At 39.6% G+C, this 20,204-nt stretch overlaps 2 protein-coding genes across 3 annotated transcripts; both read left to right on the top strand.

Annotated features, from left to right (window-relative positions):
• The first annotated feature begins 2,279 nt into the window (after positions 1 to 2,279).
• LOC306715568 (glycerol kinase-like) lies at positions 2,280 to 8,926 on the top strand. 2 transcript variants are annotated; one of them, XM_079185977.1, is made up of 21 exons: positions 2,280 to 2,412; positions 2,963 to 3,036; positions 3,136 to 3,242; positions 3,327 to 3,404; positions 3,497 to 3,576; positions 3,667 to 3,804; positions 3,903 to 4,012; positions 4,109 to 4,175; positions 4,386 to 4,403; positions 5,345 to 5,380; positions 5,469 to 5,536; positions 5,617 to 5,659; positions 5,743 to 5,823; positions 5,917 to 5,995; positions 6,223 to 6,319; positions 6,406 to 6,490; positions 6,700 to 6,820; positions 7,201 to 7,344; positions 7,436 to 7,522; positions 8,083 to 8,169; positions 8,342 to 8,926. In XM_079185977.1, exons 1-21 carry the CDS (start codon positions 2,320 to 2,322, stop codon positions 8,350 to 8,352), a joined length of 1,704 nt encoding a protein of 567 aa, XP_079042103.1. In that variant the 5' UTR covers positions 2,280 to 2,319; the 3' UTR covers positions 8,353 to 8,926. The 2 variants fall into 2 exon arrangements, with proteins under 2 accessions (XP_079042103.1, XP_079042104.1); XM_079185978.1 differs by lacking the exon at positions 4,386 to 4,403.
• A 2,764-nt stretch (positions 8,927 to 11,690) lies between these two features.
• Positions 11,691 to 19,028, top strand: LOC306715274 (nucleotide-binding oligomerization domain-containing protein 1-like; the record flags this gene model as incomplete). The annotated part of the gene is made up of 7 exons (XM_079185589.1): positions 11,691 to 11,799; positions 13,026 to 13,094; positions 14,054 to 14,491; positions 15,127 to 16,777; positions 17,042 to 17,305; positions 17,435 to 17,863; positions 18,590 to 19,028. Exons 3-7 carry the CDS (start codon positions 14,101 to 14,103, stop codon positions 19,026 to 19,028), a joined length of 3,174 nt encoding a protein of 1,057 aa, XP_079041715.1. The 5' UTR covers positions 11,691 to 11,799; positions 13,026 to 13,094; positions 14,054 to 14,100.
• Positions 19,029 to 20,204: the final 1,176 nt, after the last annotated feature.

The following is a 20,204-nucleotide window of genomic DNA, read 5'->3' as shown; positions in this document are numbered from 1 at the left end:
CCCGAGCTTTGAATCTGAGAATCCTGTTCAAGAGGACAGAATAGTCTCCGTACTGTAGCACAAGACCACTGGTATGTGTGCACAGAATCTGGCCACTGACTTTTGAATTTGTGTAATACTGTAATTGGATTTTTTTTTTTAGTGGACCCCTGAAATTATTACTGCTCAAGCATTTATCTGATGCTTCCTACTGCTTTGTGGTGACTTGTAAAGGCCATCCTGCAAATACCATACATAAGCAATGCAATTGCAAATTCTGAACATGAGAGAAATAGTTTCCCTTCGGTGTCAGTAAAAGTGCATAAAATCAGCTTTTTGTGACTGGAATAGCATCACCTACAGACCTCAAAAACACACTTTAATCCTTATTCAGTGCAACATATTCAGTGTACACTAATAAAGGCTTGAATGGTGTTCTGGAATTCAATTAATCAACGTTTTGAATATGTTTTATGTTCATGAAAACATACACGGTTAATTAAAATGTACAAAGTCTTGTCAGCATGTTTATCAGCTATTAATACTTCATTCATTAAGAAGAGAGAGAGGGGGATCATTATTGGATGTTCACTTATCGCCCCCTTGTGGATATTTACTGTCACTACATCTTTGAGATGTGGACAACATATCTACAAACTGAGTCAGTTGTCTCCATCGCGAGGAAACCAGGATTTAAAGACATTGTTTGACATAATCCATGTTTGTTGTAGCCAGTGTCTGTCCCACCAAAATCCCCATGGGTGTATGTTAACAGAGGAAGAAGGAGACACTAAGAAATCCTTTATAATAACATTAAATTAGGAAATAAGTAATGAGTGACTAAAGAAAATGATATGAAAAAAATGTGTCTTGTGAAAGTGTGAGAAAGAGGAGTACAGAGTTTACAGGCTAGCTAATTAGCCTGCAGGCTAAAAATATACCTATTTATATTATTTTAATATTAATGTTAATGTACGCTTGTGTATAGAGGTTTTTATTTTCCTAATAAAATATAGAATAATGTTTTTGTGTAATGGTAAAACCCTAAATAACGCAATAGCTTTATAAATGAGTAATACATATTAATAAATGATCAATACTTTAAACTGCTAGGATAAAACAATTGCATATTCTTATCCGTTTTAAAACTGAGCTATAGTGAGTTAATGAAAATAATGATATAACTGACGCCAAATATAAAGAACAAAAGATAGAATACAATGCAGATACACGCACATTTCCACATAAATATATATTTACAAACACACGTAAATAAATCCGATTGAGGTCTGTAAACTACAAGTAGCCTACAGATCGGATCTAACAGGAAGTAACTGTATCTGTGACTTCCTGTTTTCTTTGTCGCAGTTTTTTTGTCAACGCCCCCTGCTGCTTCCGCCTGCGCAGTTCATCGCGAACGACAGCACTTGGTAATTTATACATTTATATATCAGAATTGGTAGGTAATCGGTCTGTTTATACTCTTTATTTACTCAATCTCACTCTTGGTTAGTGCGTACCGTCCCATATGGTCTAGCGGTTAGGATTCCTGGTTTTCACCCAGGCGGCCCGGGTTCGACTCCCGGTATGGGAACTACTCTTTTTGACTCTTTCTGAGGGGCAAACACATCCTGTTGCCAATATAATATATATAACAGCTGACGATTTAATTTAAATGGAAACTGTGTCACAAAACATCAACTCATAGAGCTAAGTTTGAGAGTGATACAATTACAGTAAATCCAGTGATACAGTAACAAATATAGATACAGCACTGAATTGGTATCTTTCGAAATGCTTGTGAGAATTATTATGTTTTTTATTGTTGCATTGAACAAAAGAGCATAATACAGAAGACTAGAAGAACAATAAGGGAATATACACATATATAGATCACAATATACAGATATTAAGTGTCTATGTATATTACATATTGCTCAACATCCTTCAGGAAAACAACTAAATCGTTTTTTTTTTATTGTTAAAATTACATTTATGAATATATTTTTCCTGCCAACATCATTACCAAATTGATTATAAGACATTATTTGTATTCTTTCTTGGATTTATGAAGAAACCAAACCCCAAATTCCCCCTAATAATGTTAAGTATTTAAAGATAATCTGCAATATACTTGCCAGAATGTCTTGGAGTGAGAAAAACTGCTGTTTTTCACTATCGCCCCAGACCTGGTACGCGTCATCATTGTGCGCCAGGACGAATATTGCGTAGCAACCCCTCGACGGACCACGCCCCCCCAGTCTCTCCTTTAGCTTGAGCCGCTTTGCCGGTGTTGATAATCGGTTTTCTAATCCAGTGGTGAAGCTCTTCGTGCTGCCCATGAACGGCGCCATGGCCGCGTCCTCTCACCGGATAACGTTAGGACCGTTGGTTGCAGCCATCGACCAGGGCACGAGCTCCACGCGGTTTCTGGTAATGTGTGGCTCACTGACGGTGTCCTTGGCTGTATTTGCCTGCTTCTGTTGTCATAAGTGAGCGTGTGGTTTTTGCCCTCTGGTTGTAGAGACAAACGGTGTAATCTGACCATACATAATGCCATTTAAAACGTATATCTTGCCATTAAAATGTGGCTAAACTAGCTTATTTAACCATTATTGATACATTTCAGTGTATTTAGTTTTTGCTCTGCAGCTAGAAGGAAAAGAACTCACTTGGCCAATATTTTAATTGAACTGTGACTTCTCATTAGAGTTGATTAAATTAACTGCCACTTGACGTATGCAGAGATATTTTTGGTTGTGCTAATTGTACCTAAAGCCTACACAACTGCAGAAAGGATTTTGTACTGTTAGCGTGTCTAATTATTGAAGGTGTGCGTTACATGTTCTCATGTCAAATGACAGCTGGTGTAATCTAACCATTCAGAATGCAGGTTCAGCTTTCCCTGCATGAATGCAGAATAAAGCGTGTTATTGGCTGAAAGCTAATGTCTTTCCCTTCTGCCATTTCTCTCTCTTTGAAGGTCTTTAATTCAAAAACAGCAGAGCTCCTCAGCCATCATCAGGTGGAACTCAAACAGAGCTTCCCCAAAGAAGGGTTCGTGAAAAGCTCCGATACAACTCCTTAAAGATGCTTACACAACTTAGAAATGTGTCGCTCTGATTTGCTGGGTTTTTTCTCCCCTTTTATTCTCAGATGGGTGGAGGAAGACCCCAAAGAAATTCTGCAGTCGGTGTACGAGTGCATGGACCGGACGTGTGAAAAGCTCACCCAGCTCAACGTAGACATCTCGAACATTAAAGGTATTTCATTCACACATTTTCATTTATTTCAAAGACGCGCTAACGATCTAAAATCGTAGGAAATTGTTGCTTGAATCTGTCCAGCTATTGGAGTGACCAACCAAAGAGAGACCACGCTTGTTTGGGACAAAGAGACGGGCGAGCCCCTCTACAATGCAATCGGTAAAGTTTTGATGTTGTGTTTCCTTCATTTCCATTCTGGATGTGGACACAAACAGCAGATTGCTCGTAATAACTTTGTGTCTGTCGTACAGTTTGGCTCGACCTGCGGACTCAATCGACAGTCGAACGTCTAATCAACAAAACTCCAGGAAAGAATAAGAACCACTTGAAGGTGAGTTACACTCTGCTCTCTCATTTGTCATTCCTGCATATTTGATCTTAACTGAACACCTTTGCTGAGTCGTTTGTTGTCGTCCCGCAGCATAAGACGGGGCTCCCGATCAGCACCTACTTCAGCGCGGTGAAGCTCCGCTGGCTGATGGACAACGTGGACGAGGTCCACGAGGCCGTCGTGTCTCACCGCGCCATGTTCGGCACCGTGGACTCCTGGCTCATATGGGTCAGTAACAGTTGCGAAGGTGTCATGATGGACCCGGAGCTGACAGGTGTAGAAACTGACTCTTTGTGTGTATTTTTTTTGTATTGGCGGGCACACAGTGTTTAACCGGGGGAAAGTCAGGCGGAGTCCACTGCACAGATGTGACCAACGCCAGCAGAACCATGTTGTTTAACATCCACACTTTGGACTGGGACCCAGAACTCTGCACGTACGCCATCCGTCTGTCATTTGCCTTTTCATTCATAAATATATGAAAAGCAGAATTGGCTCAAATCATTCTGCTACTGATGCTCTTCCCCGTCAGGTATTTTGGTATTCCCATGGAGATCTTGCCCCGAGTGAGGAGTTCTTCAGAAATCTACGGCCTCATGGTGAGCATTTAAAGCCAACTCTACTCACAATGTTCCTACAATGAGCCTATCATGTTAATGTTTGATCCTAATATTGCCATTGCTGTGTCTAGTGTGACTCGAGTGGTGCGTTGAAAGAGTGTTGTTCTGTTTTAAGTGCATGAAGTTGGACTGATACATTATTTTAGGCTTTTATCTTGTGTGCCATTGTCTCCCTTCTCTCACTGGTAGAAAATTTGTTCTAGCCGGGTAAGTAACACTCGCCATCACATCATTTTCCTCCTCATGCACAGCAACCTGTCCTGGTTTTCTGTGGCCAAGGCGGACGCGCCGTCACTGCAGTGCATTTCCAAGATTCACGTGAAGGCGTGTGCCTCAGTAGCTGAGCTGCATTATGTGAACGGAGCCTACCGTGCAAAACACTGATTCAGGGTGGAGCATTTAGCTGCTCAAGAGCCGGATATTTCACACAAGAGTTGGTGCAAACCCAAAACAGTTTAACCAAACAGACTGCAGGGACACAGCTTTATCACAGGCATTAGACCCAGCAACACACACACACACACACACACGGGTGCGTACATGTACGGTGTGTTGGAAATGCACTGGAGTCGCCCCGTCCCTCATTGCTTCTGTGGTGGCATGTCACTGGGCTGGTTGTCATTGACGGGCCGTGTTCCTCTGCAACGTCCCGAAATCTCTTCACTCTTTTTGCACCGTTTTTATTGACTCGACCGTTCTCTTCAAACATCTATAACTTAAACAGAGATCGCCTCACGTGTAGGAGTGAAGACATTTGAGTTAATACAGGTTGACGCTCACGTTAGACGGTAGAGTTAGAGTCTGTGTGTGTGTGTTATTTGGCCTCGTGTTGTCAAATAACGAGTAATTCCCTTTTGCTTTTTAGCGTTCGAAAAGTATCTCATACTAATTCAACTGGTGTTTGACTTCTGTTTAATGATTGCTATTGGTTTGATATTTTAGCTACAAATCCTCAGTTCATAAACAATTTCTCCACATTTTTCTTTTTAAAGTAGCAATGACATTTGAACAGTCCGTCCTATTAACAGGAATAGTTTGAACCTCCTTATTTGATATTCCATCGACGTCCAAGGCGCCATCGCAGCGTGGAATCAAAATGCTCTTTTAATGCGACTCTTATGAAACAAGTTCATCTTTTCTTTTGGCAGAAATCTGGAGCTCTCTCAGGTATCCCCATTTCAGGGGTAAGTTCACTTCTCTCCATCTAATCTCTGAAGTTTTTGAGGCATTCAATGGCGCCACCTGATGGATTTATGTGTGAATCAAACGCAGTGTCTTGGGGATCAGTCGGCAGCGCTGGTTGGACAGATGTGTTTTCAGGACGGGCAGGCTAAAAACACGTAAGTGGCTCTGTGTGTTTTTATTCTCTTCAGATGCGTCGGCTCTAGTATCGGTAGTTTGATGTATTTTGTGTTTTCAGGTATGGCACTGGCTGCTTTCTCCTGCGAAACACAGGAGCCAAGGTACAATACTACAGATTTTCATTGTAACGGTGACATCGGAGCACATCCTGCACACAGTGGCATTGTTCTTCTGTCGTTCGCAGCCTGTCATGTCCGACCACGGCCTTCTGACCACCGTGGCCTACAAACTCGGCCGAGACAAACCTGCCTGCTACGCGCTCGAGGTACAGTACCATAAATGCACTAATATTCCTTTCATTATGTTCCGTATAATCATTCTCATCTCAAAAGATGTTCTTTCGGGTGCTTCTTGCCAGGGCTCCGTGGCCATCGCTGGAGCCGTGGTTCGTTGGCTGCAGGACAATCTGGGGATCATCGGATCATCTGAAGAGCTCGGTATGTGCTGCTCTTTGAAGAAGAATCACACGTGACATCTTCAGGAGTGTGGTGTCATTTAATCTGTATCGCATCGTCAAGAAAATGATCTTTTATCCCCAAGTGTGCCTGAAGGGTATATGAAATAGTTCTGACGTTGCTTATAATTAAGGAAACACAGGTCTGTTAATGTATTGTGATTTACTTTTGGTGAACCCTTTTCTTTTTCTGCTTCTTTCCCGTTGCAGAGAAGCTGGCCGCGTCGGTCGGTACATCCTACGGCTGTTATTTTGTTCCTGCTTTTTCGGGTCTTTATGCTCCGTACTGGGAGCCCAGTGCTCGAGGGTAAGTCCGAGATCTACTCCGCGGCGTGGCTGAGAATGAAATCACCGTCTGAGGTTATTCACGCAGCCGTCCTCTCTGATTCACAGGATCATTTGTGGGTTAACTCAGTTCACGAATAAGAGTCACGTCGCATTCGCTGCTCTGGAAGCTGTGTGTTTCCAGACTAGAGAGGTGAGCTGCTTCTCCAATTGGTCATCAGAGAAAAGCACTGCAGCCTGGCACGTGATGCACAAGCTACATTTTTGTAAACTAATATAATACTCATTTCTAAGTTCATATAAAAATGTGACACTGGTGTAAAAATTGCCCTTAACACAACTTCTTATGATACGTATTCTATTAGATGCAGTAATAATTGTGATATTGTTGTTTGAATGCAGATACTGGACGCTATGAACCAGGACAGCGGCATCCCGCTGACTCAGCTCCAGGTGGACGGAGGAATGACGTCCAACAGGCTGCTGATGCAGCTGCAGGCAGACATCCTCTGCATCCCTGTTGGTAAGATTCATATCTTATCATGTGTGTCGCTGTATTCAGTGTGTCAAAACAGATCAGTGATCAGCTGGTACACAATACATAAACTCTGGTTCTTCAGTAGATCACCGTGAGGTCCAGTGTGAATCTGCACTCACGAGATGTTTGACATGATTTTTACAGAAAAATGTAAAAGTATTGCTCATGCTTGCAATTTTTCACATTTAGTTTTACATGAATGTGTCAATATGCAGTAAAAACAGTGTTGGTTTACAAAGCTGAACACCTAAAATGCAGAAATAAGTCCCTACAAATGCATCAATAATATGAGTATTGAGTATTAGAGTTTCTTCAAAGTATTGCAACATGATTGTTGTTCTTATTATCGTCCTGATTGTTTGCAGTGAAGCCGTCCATGCCTGACACCACAGCTCTCGGTGCAGCGATGGCAGCAGGATCAGCAGAGGGGGTGAGCGTGTGGAGTCTGAGCCCAGAGGACCTGAGCGAAGTCACCTCCGAGAAGTTCGAGCCTCAGATTAACCCCGAAGGTACGGTGAGCCGCCGCCGCCGTCTGGGAAAAGACACGTCCTCAGTAGCCGCCCGCTTTGAAACGTGAAAGGTCTGTCTGTGTGTTCTCAGAGAGCGAGTTTCGGTACGCTCGATGGAAGAAGGCGGTTCAGAAATCCATGAACTGGGAGACGACGGAGCCCGTCTGTAATGGAAACGGTAGGAAGTCTAGCGCTCACTGACGAGCCAAATTCAGACTCGCATGTTGTGTTTGTAGACTACAATATTATTAGAACCGTGAAATTAAAACTTGAACTTTTCCCAAGTATTAAAGGATGGGTTCACATATCTTCCTGGCAGTGAAAGGATTGTTTTGTAGCTCTAATAGTTGTTAAGAGACTCCTTCCTAAAGGATTTTTAATGTAAGTGATTAGCACCAAATTCCTCTTCTTGTCACGATGTCTTTGCTGAAGCTCTATCCTTTAAATCATTAAAGCGGCTCATACTTGAACATGTTTGAGGCTTAACCTGCAAGTAATGGACGTGTCTAATTCTTCTACTGTTTTGTGAATTGTTCATTTTATGTGACACCTTATTTTGGTCAAAATAACCAAACCTCACCAGGCGTTGAATAGTGAATATTGACGCACAAAATATCTCCTGATATAAATATGTGTGACCGTATCTGTCAGTAGGTTGGTGTCGTTGAATTCTGTCTTTTTCAGGGTGCGTTTGTTTTGTTGTATAATTGCTCTTCTCGTTGTTTAAATGACCAAAAGGTGAGACGAGTATCTTCAGCAGCGTCCCCCTGGGCCTCTACATCATGGGCAGCATGTTGATGTTAGTTGGTGCCAAATACCTCGCAGGTCAGTGTCTACTGGACGAAGCATAACACAAATAACTTTACTTTTAAGTGCGTGTGGTTATTACGGTTTGATGAGGAATAACAAAGCAGATACATGGAAGTGAATTGTCATTGATTTCTTTGTATTGCGTTTATTAAATGAACATAATGTTCCTGGTCTCTGTCGACATCAGGCCCCGACTGAACTCGTGAAGGCGTTGAAGCAAAGAGGGAAGTGAAACAAACGCTCTTCATGCTGGACCACCACTTCACTCTTTACCGAATACCAGCACGACTTTGAACTCGTGGGACAATTTCTCTATTATTTTCTTTTTTTTGATTGTATATTTCTGTGCAGCGGCATTGGTACATTAGAGATTAATTTTAGCGGGAGTTTGCATGCACTATTTCTTATTGATATGAATTTCTGATCTTGTTTATGTTGAAACTCTACCGATGGTAGTTCATGTTTTTGCAACTTGTCCAATCTGCGTTCCGTGTTGTTCCAAACCCTCCACGATGAGGCACAGAGCACTTTATGTTTTTGTCTTGTGGGAGCTGTGTACTAACAGAGTTTAATATATATTTTTTCTAACAGAAATTTTGAGTTTGTCGTGAAGTGAAAACAAAGAAGAGTTGATGAACCGACGAGGTTTTTTTCTTTTTCTTTGGAGAGAGTGACGCTCTTGTTCCTATAGTCATGTTCTTAAACTGTAACAATATGTATATTCTGTTCACACAGAAAATATGAAGACTTATGAACCTGTGAACATTAAACATTCTCCCAAAGTCAGAATCTAACTGCTAAGATCATTACGGTTCAAAAAGTGAAGCAGCTGTTTAGTGATTTATTTTGAAGACCAAATGTTCATCTAATCTCTTGTTTATTTCCTCTTACGGTTCAAATCTCCAGTTTTTGTCTTTATATGGTCATCAAAAGTTGATGTGATTATTTTTTAATAATCTGGGGAAACTGCACGTTTTAGAATCTGCCTAGCTACTCGTTATCAACCTTAATGCTCCAAAATGTTTAATTCTTGCACCATGCAAAATGTTTTTTGCATCCTCAAAGAGAACTCTCAATAAGATTTATTGCACTTAAATGTTCTGCATTTTTGACTGATTCAAAGGGAGATTTATGAATGCAGAGAAACCCAAATTGTTAGGTCAAATATGTAAAGAGAAGCGTCGTGTGTACTTGCACTGGCGCATGTGTCGGGTTCAAGACCTGTTCGGTACCAGGGTATCTGCAAACATAGATAAAATCTGAATAGCTGCGTAAAAAGGCAACAAAACAATCGTACACAGAACGTATGCATGGGTACAACAGATGTACTCAGTAATCGCTCGTACTAGGTAAAGATCTACATAAACCATGGAATGATTGAAAGATAGTCAAGGAAGGAAATATTAAAGTTAACGTTTAAAAAAAAAAAAGCTGTTAATTTTTATTTTATAAATACTATTTTTGAATAAAATTGAATTTTTTAAGGGACATTCTAAATTTGCAGGATTTTTTAAGGCATATTGTAAATTTTGAGGATTTTTTTAGGCATCATTTTTTCCACATACTATATTATGAGTCAGCAATGCATTGTGGGCTGGCCAATTTGAAGCAACAGCACAGATGCCCAAAACCGTATCCTAATGTATTAAATTACAGTACACTACAGTATTTCTGGTAAATTTGTGGTGAAAATACTCTCATTCCTGAAGGGACTTTTTCAGAAATGTCATTTAGAAAGCAGTTTTTCCAGAAGAGGATGCACTTCAGAGGACATGTGCTACACATCAACAAGAAGTCCTGCTTCATCTGCATCGATCCGGTTGTGTATCTACGAATTAGACGGTAATTAAAAATGATTTTCCTCTCACTATCTTATTCGTAACGTAGCATTACCAAAAATAGGGTTTGAAATCAAACTGATGCTCAGCAAGCTGTCTAGCTAGCCAGTCTATGATTTTAAAACGTCACTTATCAAGGAGGTTGAGATTTGAATAGCTCAAAAATACATATTTACTTGAATTTTAGAGTAGCTGTGTTTAAAAATTCTAGCCGTTTATCATCTGGGAATTTTCTTCCCAAGCGGTTGTTGCTAGCGAGCTAGCTGATAGCCTTTTGCGCCTTGTTAATAGCTTCAAATGCCCCAAAAACATTAAAAAACTTGAAGGTGGTAATAGTGAGGGGATCATTTCAAGTAGGAAGGTGGTTTATCTTTGAGAAGAGTGTGTGGACTGCTCTTTAGTGTTGAATATAAACTGCGGTTTGGTTTAAGATTAGAAATGTCAGTGCAAACATTGATACAGGTGGTACAGAAATGTAGCCAGTAATTATACTGGTCTTCTTCTTGACATGTTTTAGCCTAATTACCATGACACCTGATGTTAAAAAACCCGAAATTACCCCTTTAAGACTACAAAATGTTCCTAATAGTTTTTCATTAAGTCTCTGATCTTAAACTATTTTGATTTTAGACACTTCATTGGTATTAATCCAGAGAGAGGAACAAAGCCCATACGGGGCAAGGTTGTTTCCACGAAGACGTGTGTTAGTCCAGAAGAAGTCTACCACCATCAATACACACGTCTCCTCGCTACCGAAGAACCTTCTTGACTTTGAATGGAACTTCATATAGGTCAGTGAACTCTCACACTCTCACTCCATATCTTGTTTTGACAGACTGTGGTATTATCAGCTTTATACGCATTGTTATTGTACATTCCCAACTGTAGTTATTTTAATTCATTATTTATTTTGTTGCTGTATTACAGTGGCAACTCTGGAATAAATCTATGGAGTCTAACAACGACCAGCAAGGTGATAGTCATCTCTACCTGACCCAGAAGATTCCTCTTTGAATTAGGACTCTTCCTCATCCTTTAAGATGTAAAACACGAGCCTAATGTTGCTGATGATGCACATTTTTTAAACCTTCTTACTGATTTATATTTTCACAGACAGTGGAGACTAAATTGAAGTAAATTTAGATATTGGAGATATTTTAAAGTGCTTTTTGAGAGAATTTAAATGTGCCTCACATGATTTTTGTTATAGGTTAAACACTTATTTCCTCTGTATTAGTTGCCTTGGTAATCAGCCCAACTGTTTGATTCCAGATCAAGTTCGATTTTGAAAAGATAAGTCACTTATAACAATAATTAGGAGTTGCAACTTATGTTTCAGCTGTTTTCAAGTTTCAAGTTTTCAAGTAAGTTGCAAACGTGTTACAGTGTAGTACAGTAAAAAGTACAAGAAATACCTCTGAGGTGTAGTGCAGTAGAAGTACAATAAATACCTCTGAGGTGTGGTGCAATAAATACATTTGTGTCATTTATAACAGTAAAGATACGTGAATAAACACAAAACCAAAAGCCAATAATAACTGGAGGATTACTTCTGGTTTAGATCGTGGTTCAGAGTCTGGAGTTCATCTCTCAGCTTGTTGTCTGCTGGTCAATAGCGACATCTTGTGGCCTCGTGTGGCCTCTTCCAGCAGCGGGAGTGTCTGAGAAAGTGAAAGTAAAAACGGAGCAGGAAACGTTCAGACATCGTGCATGAAGGAGGCTGTTCGATTTGGACCTGCGGACACAGAGAGAAGCCCAGTCCACCTCCCCGAGGGACAAGAGGCTCCCACTGGGCCACACAGGAGAGGTAACTGCTCATGGACTGTTCTTGTAGAGCGCGTTTCTAGTGAGGAAGAAGAGAAGAACCGTGTTTTTAAAGGGAGATCAAGAGGAACAGACCACAGAGGCCTAGTCCAAAGACTAATCATTTTAGATAATAAACCTGTGATGATTACAATGTTTAGAAATATGTCCATTTCATGATTTTAGTAGCTCGTGTAAACCGCTTTATTTCAGATTTAGGACTGTTTGAGTTCACTAACACCCCAGTACTTCCTCAAAGTGTCACAGGTGTTAACACCAAGGTGGTAATCAGTGACGTGCGGTGAGGTTCGTGGCTGGTGAGGCAAATATATGGAACCCAATAGAGTAGCCCCTGGGTCCTAAGTCCCTCCATGTACAGCTTCTTATCACCCTCGACGTACCAACGTACATTTATTACAAATACCACACATATTACGGTAATCAGCGTTGCATATGTGTCTGACCAAAAGTTTTTAAAGTTTTTTTTGTTTGATATAAGCATATCATTTAGTTATCGCTACTGAGAATTTAACAAACGTAAAAAAAAAAAAGAAGTAGATAGGTTTGCAGCTTTCAAGGTGTATATTTCAAATTGCATCTCTTACACACATGAAAATAAAGTTGTGAACACCGGCTGAATATCTATTATCAGAATCATTATAAGTGTATTTTAACTGCTACTGTGTAACAGAAATACTGCTGTTAAAAAACACCTTATTTGTTTAAAGTGTTTGCAAACCAAATGTTATTGCACTTTTGTTCATATCGCAGTACTTTTTAAATAAAAGTGCGCAATACACTACTTTATAATTCATTATGGAACTTTGCGCATAACAATGCGAGTAAATGCCAAAAAATCATGAGATTACTCGCGATTAAAAATTGTAATCGTTGCCCAACACTAATATATATATATATATATAATCAAAGCTGTTTGTTTTGTGAAGGATATGTGACAAATTAGGTGTATTTGTATTTAAATGCTCAGCTAGTTACATTGACAGAAACTCATGTATTAAATAATGTTGTATATTTGCATGTTTATTGAAAAGAACACTGTCCTGTACTGTGTTATGTTTAGTTGATGTTCAATACTTTGTATTTTTTAGGAGAATAAATACTTAAAACAACATCTTAGGTTGTTTTATTCACTTGAAAAAAGTGCATAAGAGGTAAAAAAGTATGTTTTCATCTCAGGCTGCTTTAACTTGACTTTTTTCTTGTCATCAGGGAAATCACAACTAAAGGCAATGAAGAGCTGATGGAGTCTATCATCAGGAGGAACTTTGAGGCCACTCTGTAAGTGTGTCTAATATACAGCCTGCATGTGTTCAGTGTGGTCCACAACTATGTGTAAGTGTGTCAGATATACAACCTGCGTGTGTTCAGTGTGGTCCTCAATTATCACTTGTTTAGCTGTCGCTGTCTTCTTTGTTACTGCTGTATGTATGTATTTTTTCTAACCTTTAAAACTTTTTTTTTTACTTCAAAAGAATAATGAAACTATTTATAATAACATAGTTTGTGCAAAAACAATAATATGCCTCACAATATACAAGTAGGAAGATGCAAAATTAGAAACATAACTAACAAAAATGCAACAAATAAAAGCTACTTACTATAATAAAAGTAACAGTTAATACTGTAGGAGAGTAAAAGATGCAAAAGGTAAAAGTGATTATTACAAAATGTGTGTTAAGTTTTCTTTTAAAGGTTGTAAGATGTGCACCTTCTCCAATCTCAAAGTAGGGAGAAAGCATAGAAGCTAAATTGTCAAGGTTGAAAGATAATCAGTGAGAACAAATTACTTAAGATGATTGGGTCGAGAAATACTAATTAATTGATTAAATATGCAGCATAATTTTACATCCATGCCAACTCCTCCTGCCCTGAATATATTTTCATTACATATCAGTCAGGCACAGATTTCTTTAAGCATGTTTCAGTTAAAGGCACACCATTGAGAAAACGAGCGGGTTCAGCCAGGCCGTTTTCCTGTTCTGCAGACAGTATAGATGTAGTGTGGAGATAGATCTGTAAATATGAGACATGGATGTTTGGTTCCCCACCCTCTTATCTTGGGAAGCACATTCTTCAGACAGACATTTTGGAATTGATAAACTTTTAAATGTTGCATCAGCTGCATGATGTTTAGACACTCTGAAAGATTTGAGAGGTTTTACATAATAGTTCATACATCACAGTCAGACTCATTGTTGTAATTCACTTTTTATGTAAGCTTTTATTTTGTTCTCCAGATCATTGAAGTTGGATCCGTGTGCAGAACACACAGAAGTAAGGAGACATGGCTTGTACAACACAGTCTGCCTTAGAATACGTCAAAAATGCCAGAAGGTATCTCGTGGAAGAATTAAAGAATCTCTCAGTGATTCTGGAGAACTTGAATCAGAAAGGCATTTTGAGGGATGAGGAAGTTTGCGAAATAGAGGCAGAACGAAATGACTACAATAAACGCAGAAAAATACTGGACTCGGTGATAAGAAAGGGTGAAGCAGCCTGCTACCAGTTCCTCTGGATTGTTGATGTGACGAGAAAGAGGAACTCAGGGAGGACATCCCTTCTCCCGAAGAAAACGACTGCAGCTTCTCCTGAGACCAAGAACTTTGACCTTCACCACTGGATCAGCTGCTTTCCCTTCAACGAAGACTCACAAACAGATACGAGCTACTTAAAAGGTATGTGAAAGCACAGTTCTAACTGATAGTGTGTGGTTCTTCTTTATTATTTAGCTTTATGGGGCTTCTTATCTCCTTTAGCTTAGGATGCACTGCACCATCCTTTACCAAAGGAAAGGAGATCATGAAAACAAACAATATGCCTTTCGTGCATTATTTTAATACAGTCATATACTATTCATGCAGACAGTGACAACTATTTGTTCCACTTTATTTTCATTTATCTATTTTAAACACGTACCAAATAGGTAAGAAACAAAACAAGAATAACAAATACAATGGACAGTAACTATAGCTGTCAATAAACATTTTCTATGCAAATTTGAGATACTTAATCTTTATTTGAGTATTTCTATTTTCTAATACTTTATACTTCTACTCAGAGGTAAATATTGTGGTTTTTAATTCACTGCACATATCTGACATATCAGGGTACCCCCAGGGTTCTCTGATACTGGACCAATTCAAAAATATTGTCCCCATTAGTCACTTGGACACAAAAACATGGGAAAATATGCTCCAGGTAGAAAAATACCAAAGTTACCTTTTAATGTGTGTAAGTGCAAATACTGTGCTGTAGTATCATATATATATATATAGTATATTTATTTTACTCACTATTGTTTTTATTTTAGGCCCAATGCCGTGCCACACATATCAAGAAAAGTTGAAGTCAAAAGCACAAATACTATCAAAACAGTTTTGGACGGCAAACAAGAATCTGTTTGAAGGAAACAATAAGCCCGATCTGTCGTACACGTCACTTGTGTTAGACACACAAAACATTTCTTCTCCAGTTAAAGTCAAGAACTTCAAGAGCAGGAAAGGCAAAAAGAGTCGCCCTAAAAAGTTAAGGACATACATCCCCGAGAACAAAGCAGAAACTTCCCCCAGTGACCTGCTGAAGACAGGTAGAAACATACTGTTGGTTGGTAAACCTGGGATTGGAAAGACAGCAGTCACTCACCAAATGTTGAAACTGTGGGCAGAAAGAGACAATAAGGAGCTTGATTACATGTTTTACTTTGACATGAGAAAAAAATCCGACATCAAGAACTTGGAGGATCTTCTCTTCGGAGTGTACAGTGAACCAGAAGAAGGCAAAGAAGAGGTTTTACAGGACATAAAGAAGAACTCTGACAAAGTCACGCTCATTTTTGATGGAATCACAGATCTGTCTGACCATCCATCAGTGGTGGAGAGGATTGTAAAGAAGGACCTACTGTCTGAGGCCAAGATCATTGTGACTTTGAGGCCGGATGATGAAGAAGACTTCCCTTCTGAAGACTTTCACAGAGTGGAAGTGAAAGGCTTTAGTGAGCAGGCCATAAAAACATACTTATCTGCAATGCTCGGAGAGGAACAGAAGAAGGTTTTGAGCAACGTGGAGTTGTTCACTCTTTGCCATGTCCCAATGTATGCACTGATGGTGTCTGTCTGCTTTTCATCTGAGACACCAGAAGACTCTCCACAGCCGTGCAGTATAGCTGACATCTACATCAATATTGTTCGCCAGTGCCTTCAGATCAACAGCCAAACAAAAAACAAAGATCTAAATTCCTTCATCGACACCAAGAGGAATGAAATACTATCTTTGGCTGAGGTTGCTTTTCATGCAACTGAAGGAAAATCTGTGAACTTGACAGAACGTCCCTGTGAAGACAGCTGTGTCCTTTCCTTCCTGAATCCACTTGTTATCAAAGTCGCCCACACGGAGAGAATCACCACATATGCATTTCTCCATTACACCATGCAGGAGTTTTTTGCAGCGCTGTGGCTCTTGAAGAATCCAGATCAAATCAAAGATGTGTTTCAGCAATGCCTCACTGAGGAGAAGAAACACATGAAACATCTGATCCCTTTCATGTGTAGATTGTTAAATGTGAAGAGGTCTAGTTTGATGACTAAGAGCCCGAGTCTCATGACGTGTCTGATTCCAGCTCAGGAGCTCAAGAATACATCGAGCTGGTTCTTTGAGGAAATGATCGACACATTGTGTGAGAAAGATGAGGCCGGTCCTGAGGACAGTGGGCTTGATGTGGACATACTGTTCCTATGCCAGTGCTTGTATGAGTCCCAGTGTCCTGAAGCATGCATGAACCTCCTGGACAAGCTGGACTACCATCTGGATCTCAGTGGAGAGAGTCTGGACCCTCTCACATGCTGTGCTGTGGCCTATGTGGTCGCTCAGTCGACGGAGAGGAAAATATCGCTGAACCTTGAGGACGTCATGGTATCAGAACAAGGAATGAGACAACTATTTGGATGCCTTCAAAACATCCAAAGGTATGAGTGAGCATGTGTTTTAAGTGTCTAATGACTGTTAAGGTTACAACAAATCTAATTAAGTACAATTGAACTGTTCTTCTTCATTTGTAAACACTTATTTTCATTAATTAATACATGACGTATTGAGGATGAGGAAATAGAAATCAATTCAATTTAGCTGTAGCATCTGTGCGTAAACACGTTTTTATGATCCTTTACTGTTTCTCGACTCGGTTATTTTAATAATGAGGAAGTGTTCTCTGATTATTCTTCAAATTAAAGGTGTGACTCTCTGCTGCTGCAGCTGTGGAGGGTTTTGCTTCTGAGTGACGGGCAGATGGACCACATCAGCTTACTTGGCCTTGATGGAAATCAGTTGCACCTTCCAGTTGAGGGTCAAAGACAGCTGTTTGACAGAGCAGTGAGAGTCATGCAGAGGATTCCTATGAAGGTTAATGTCTGCCTCCACTGGGAGAGAGAATCTCCAGTCTGCCCGAGTCTGTGCACGTCTCTCTTAGAGGCTTTGCCACACATCAGCTCACTCAGGTATGGAGCTTCTGTTTTTACGTGATGCTGATTCCACACACTTTAAGTTTGATCCTTTTGTAAAACCGTTGATGCTAAAGAGTTTTACAGTACATGTACTGTTTGATACATCTGTTTGTTATCATGCAGCTTCAGGATGACACACAGAGGTCCAGCATTACAGGACCAGGAGCAACGGACACTGAAGAGGAAGAAGAAGCAGCTGTTAATGGATTTATGCCTGAATGCAGCACTTCATGAAGGAGAAAGCTTTCTCAATGAAGTGAAGACGCTCTTCTCATTGTTTTCTGTCACCACTGACTTAAATAACACCCTTCTTGACTTTTATCAGCATGTCGAGACTAAAGGGTTTTCAGCTGTCATTCCAAAACTGAGGCCACTTTTCCAGTCGGCTCCTTCAGTCTGGTCCATAGACCTCTCAGAGAGAAAGACCTCCATCCTCCTGGAAGTGCTGAAACTCCAACCAGAGAAGAAACAAGTGAAGCTGAGAGGCTGGTCACATGAAGAGAGTGAAGTGAGGAGTTTCCTACAGTGTCTGCCTTTTATCTCACAGCTCAGGTAACTCTGATGAATACTGGATATTTAATTATAACATGTGGCTTCTTCTTCAGAGGTTTGTTAGAAAACCTGTTTCATAATCTGCAGTGTTTCTAAAATAGTTAATTGTCATTCACAAATACACATAATGTAGATAAAGATGAATATAATGTCTCAGTTCAGTAATAATGTATCATCACAGTTATCACAGTCTTCTGCCTGTATGAGAATAATTCAATGAAGTGAATAATATTAATGGAACAATGTGGCTCTGAGACAACAACACAAAAATAAACCTTGAAACATAAAATATCTTTTGACACATTAAGTAACAAACATCTCTTTTAATTATATTTCACAGTAATGTTAAACATGAATGAATTAAACAGATGTCAGTCCTCTGAATCATCAACATGTAGTTGTGTTGTATAACTTCTGTCTCGCTGCTGTTGTTCCACTATTTATATTTATATATTGTGAATTTATTTTACACTCAAATCTCAAACATGAAATCAAATGATATGAAGTGAACTAAACCAGCAGGAAGCAAAGCTGCAGTAAGTCCAGAGACAGGATGAGTGTTTGTGTTGTGAGTCAGTCAAAGTCCAGACATGATGTTCAGTCAACATGTCATTAGATTGTTCACAGTACACACATACTGATGGACACACATGAGTCCATCAGTAGTGACTTGTTGTGTTTATGCAGATGAAACCAAATCACTAAATGTTTCCTTTATTATTTCAGTATTGATCCTCTCTGGTTAGATCGTTCTGAAGAAATCAAGTTCTTTGGGACTCTGTTCTGTGCAGCAGCAGAGAGAGAACAGAGAGGAGAGAAGATGCTGGAGCTGTTATCATCAGTGTGCTCACATGAAACATTCTCTTTATATTATGATGATGATCCCACATATCAGAATGATTTCCTGCTGGATCTGTTCTCTCACCTGAAGGACTGTGAGACTGAAACAGGTCTGAGTCTCCTTCCATCATTACAGTCAGTTGTTCTCCAGTCAGTTCCTTCAGTCTGGTCCATAGACCTCTCAGAGAGAAAGACCTCCATCCTCCTGGAAGTGCTGAAACTCCAACCAGAGAAGAAACAAGTGAAGCTGAGAGTCTGCTCACATGAAGAGAGTGAAGTGAGGAGTTTCCTACAGTGTCTGCCTTTTATCTCACAGCTCAGGTAACTGGTTACCTTTCTAACCATTTCTGTTTTCACTAGAAACTAGAAGTTTTATTCTACAGTTTTGAAAAATATTAAGTGTTGTTTGATACAAACGGTGCATCACATGTTTTTTTATCCTCGTTATTTCAGTTTTGTACCTCAGTCATCAGAACCTTCAGAAGAAATCAAGTTCTTTGGGAATCTGTTCTGTGCAGCAGCAGAGAGAGAACAGACAGGAGAGAAGATGCTGGAGCTGTTATCATCAGTGTGCTCATACAAAACATTCCCTTTATATGATGATGATGATTATGATCCCATATATCAGAGTGATTTCCTGCTGGATCTGTACTCTCACCTGAAGGACTGTGAGACTGAAACAGGTCTGAGTCTCCTTCCATCATTACAGTCAGTTCTCCAGTCAGCTCCTTCAGTCTGGTTCATAAACCTCTCAGAGAGAAAGACCTCCATCCTCCTGGAAGTGATGAAACTCCAACCAGAGAAGAAACAAGTGAAGCTGAGAGGCTGCTCACATGAAGAGAGTGAAGTGAGGAGTTTCCTACAGTGTCTGCCTTTTATCTCACAGCTCAGGTAACTCTGATGAATACTGGATATTTAATTATAACATGTGGCTTCTTCTTCAGAGGTTTGTCAGTAAACCTGTTTCATAATCTGCAGTGTTTCTAAAATAGTTAATTTTCATTCACAAATACACATAATGTAGATAAAGATGAATATAATGTCTCAGTTCAGTAATAATGTATCATCACAGTTATCACAGTCTTCTGCCTGTATGAGAATAATTCAATGAAGTGAATAATATTAATGGAACAATGTGGCTCTGAGACAACAACACAAAAATAAACCTTGAAACATAAAATATCTTTTGACACATTAAGTAACAAACATCTCTTTTAATTATATTTCACAGTAATGTTAAACATGAATGAATTAAACAGATGTCAGTCCTCTGAATCATCAACATTTAGTTGTGTTGTATAACTTCTGTCTCGCTGCTGTTGTTCCACTATTTATATTTATATATTGTGGATTTATTTTACTCTCAAATCTCAAACATGAAATCAAATGATATGAAGTGAACTAAACCAGCAGGAAGCAAAGCTGCAGTAAGTCCAGAGACAGGATGAGTGTTTGTGTTGTGAGTCAGTCAAAGTCCAGACATGATGTTCAGTCAACATGT

The sequence above is a fragment of the Pholis gunnellus genome (assembly GCF_910591455.1).
Source record: "Pholis gunnellus genome assembly, chromosome: 24".
NCBI lineage: Eukaryota > Metazoa > Chordata > Actinopteri > Perciformes > Pholidae > Pholis > Pholis gunnellus.
This window is presented reverse-complemented; position numbering and strand designations above follow the sequence as displayed.

Excerpts from the sequence above, each read along its gene's own strand:
- LOC306715568 (XM_079185977.1), top strand. The coding sequence starts at position 2,320 with ATGAACGGCGCCATGGCCGCGTCCTCTCACCGGATAACGTTAGGACCG. Across the intron at positions 3,805-3,902 it reads TGGACTCCTGGCTCATATGG|TGTTTAACCGGGGGAAAGTC; the intron begins GTCAGTAACAGT and ends GCGGGCACACAG. Across the intron at positions 4,013-4,108 it reads TGGGACCCAGAACTCTGCAC|GTATTTTGGTATTCCCATGG; the intron begins GTACGCCATCCG and ends CTTCCCCGTCAG.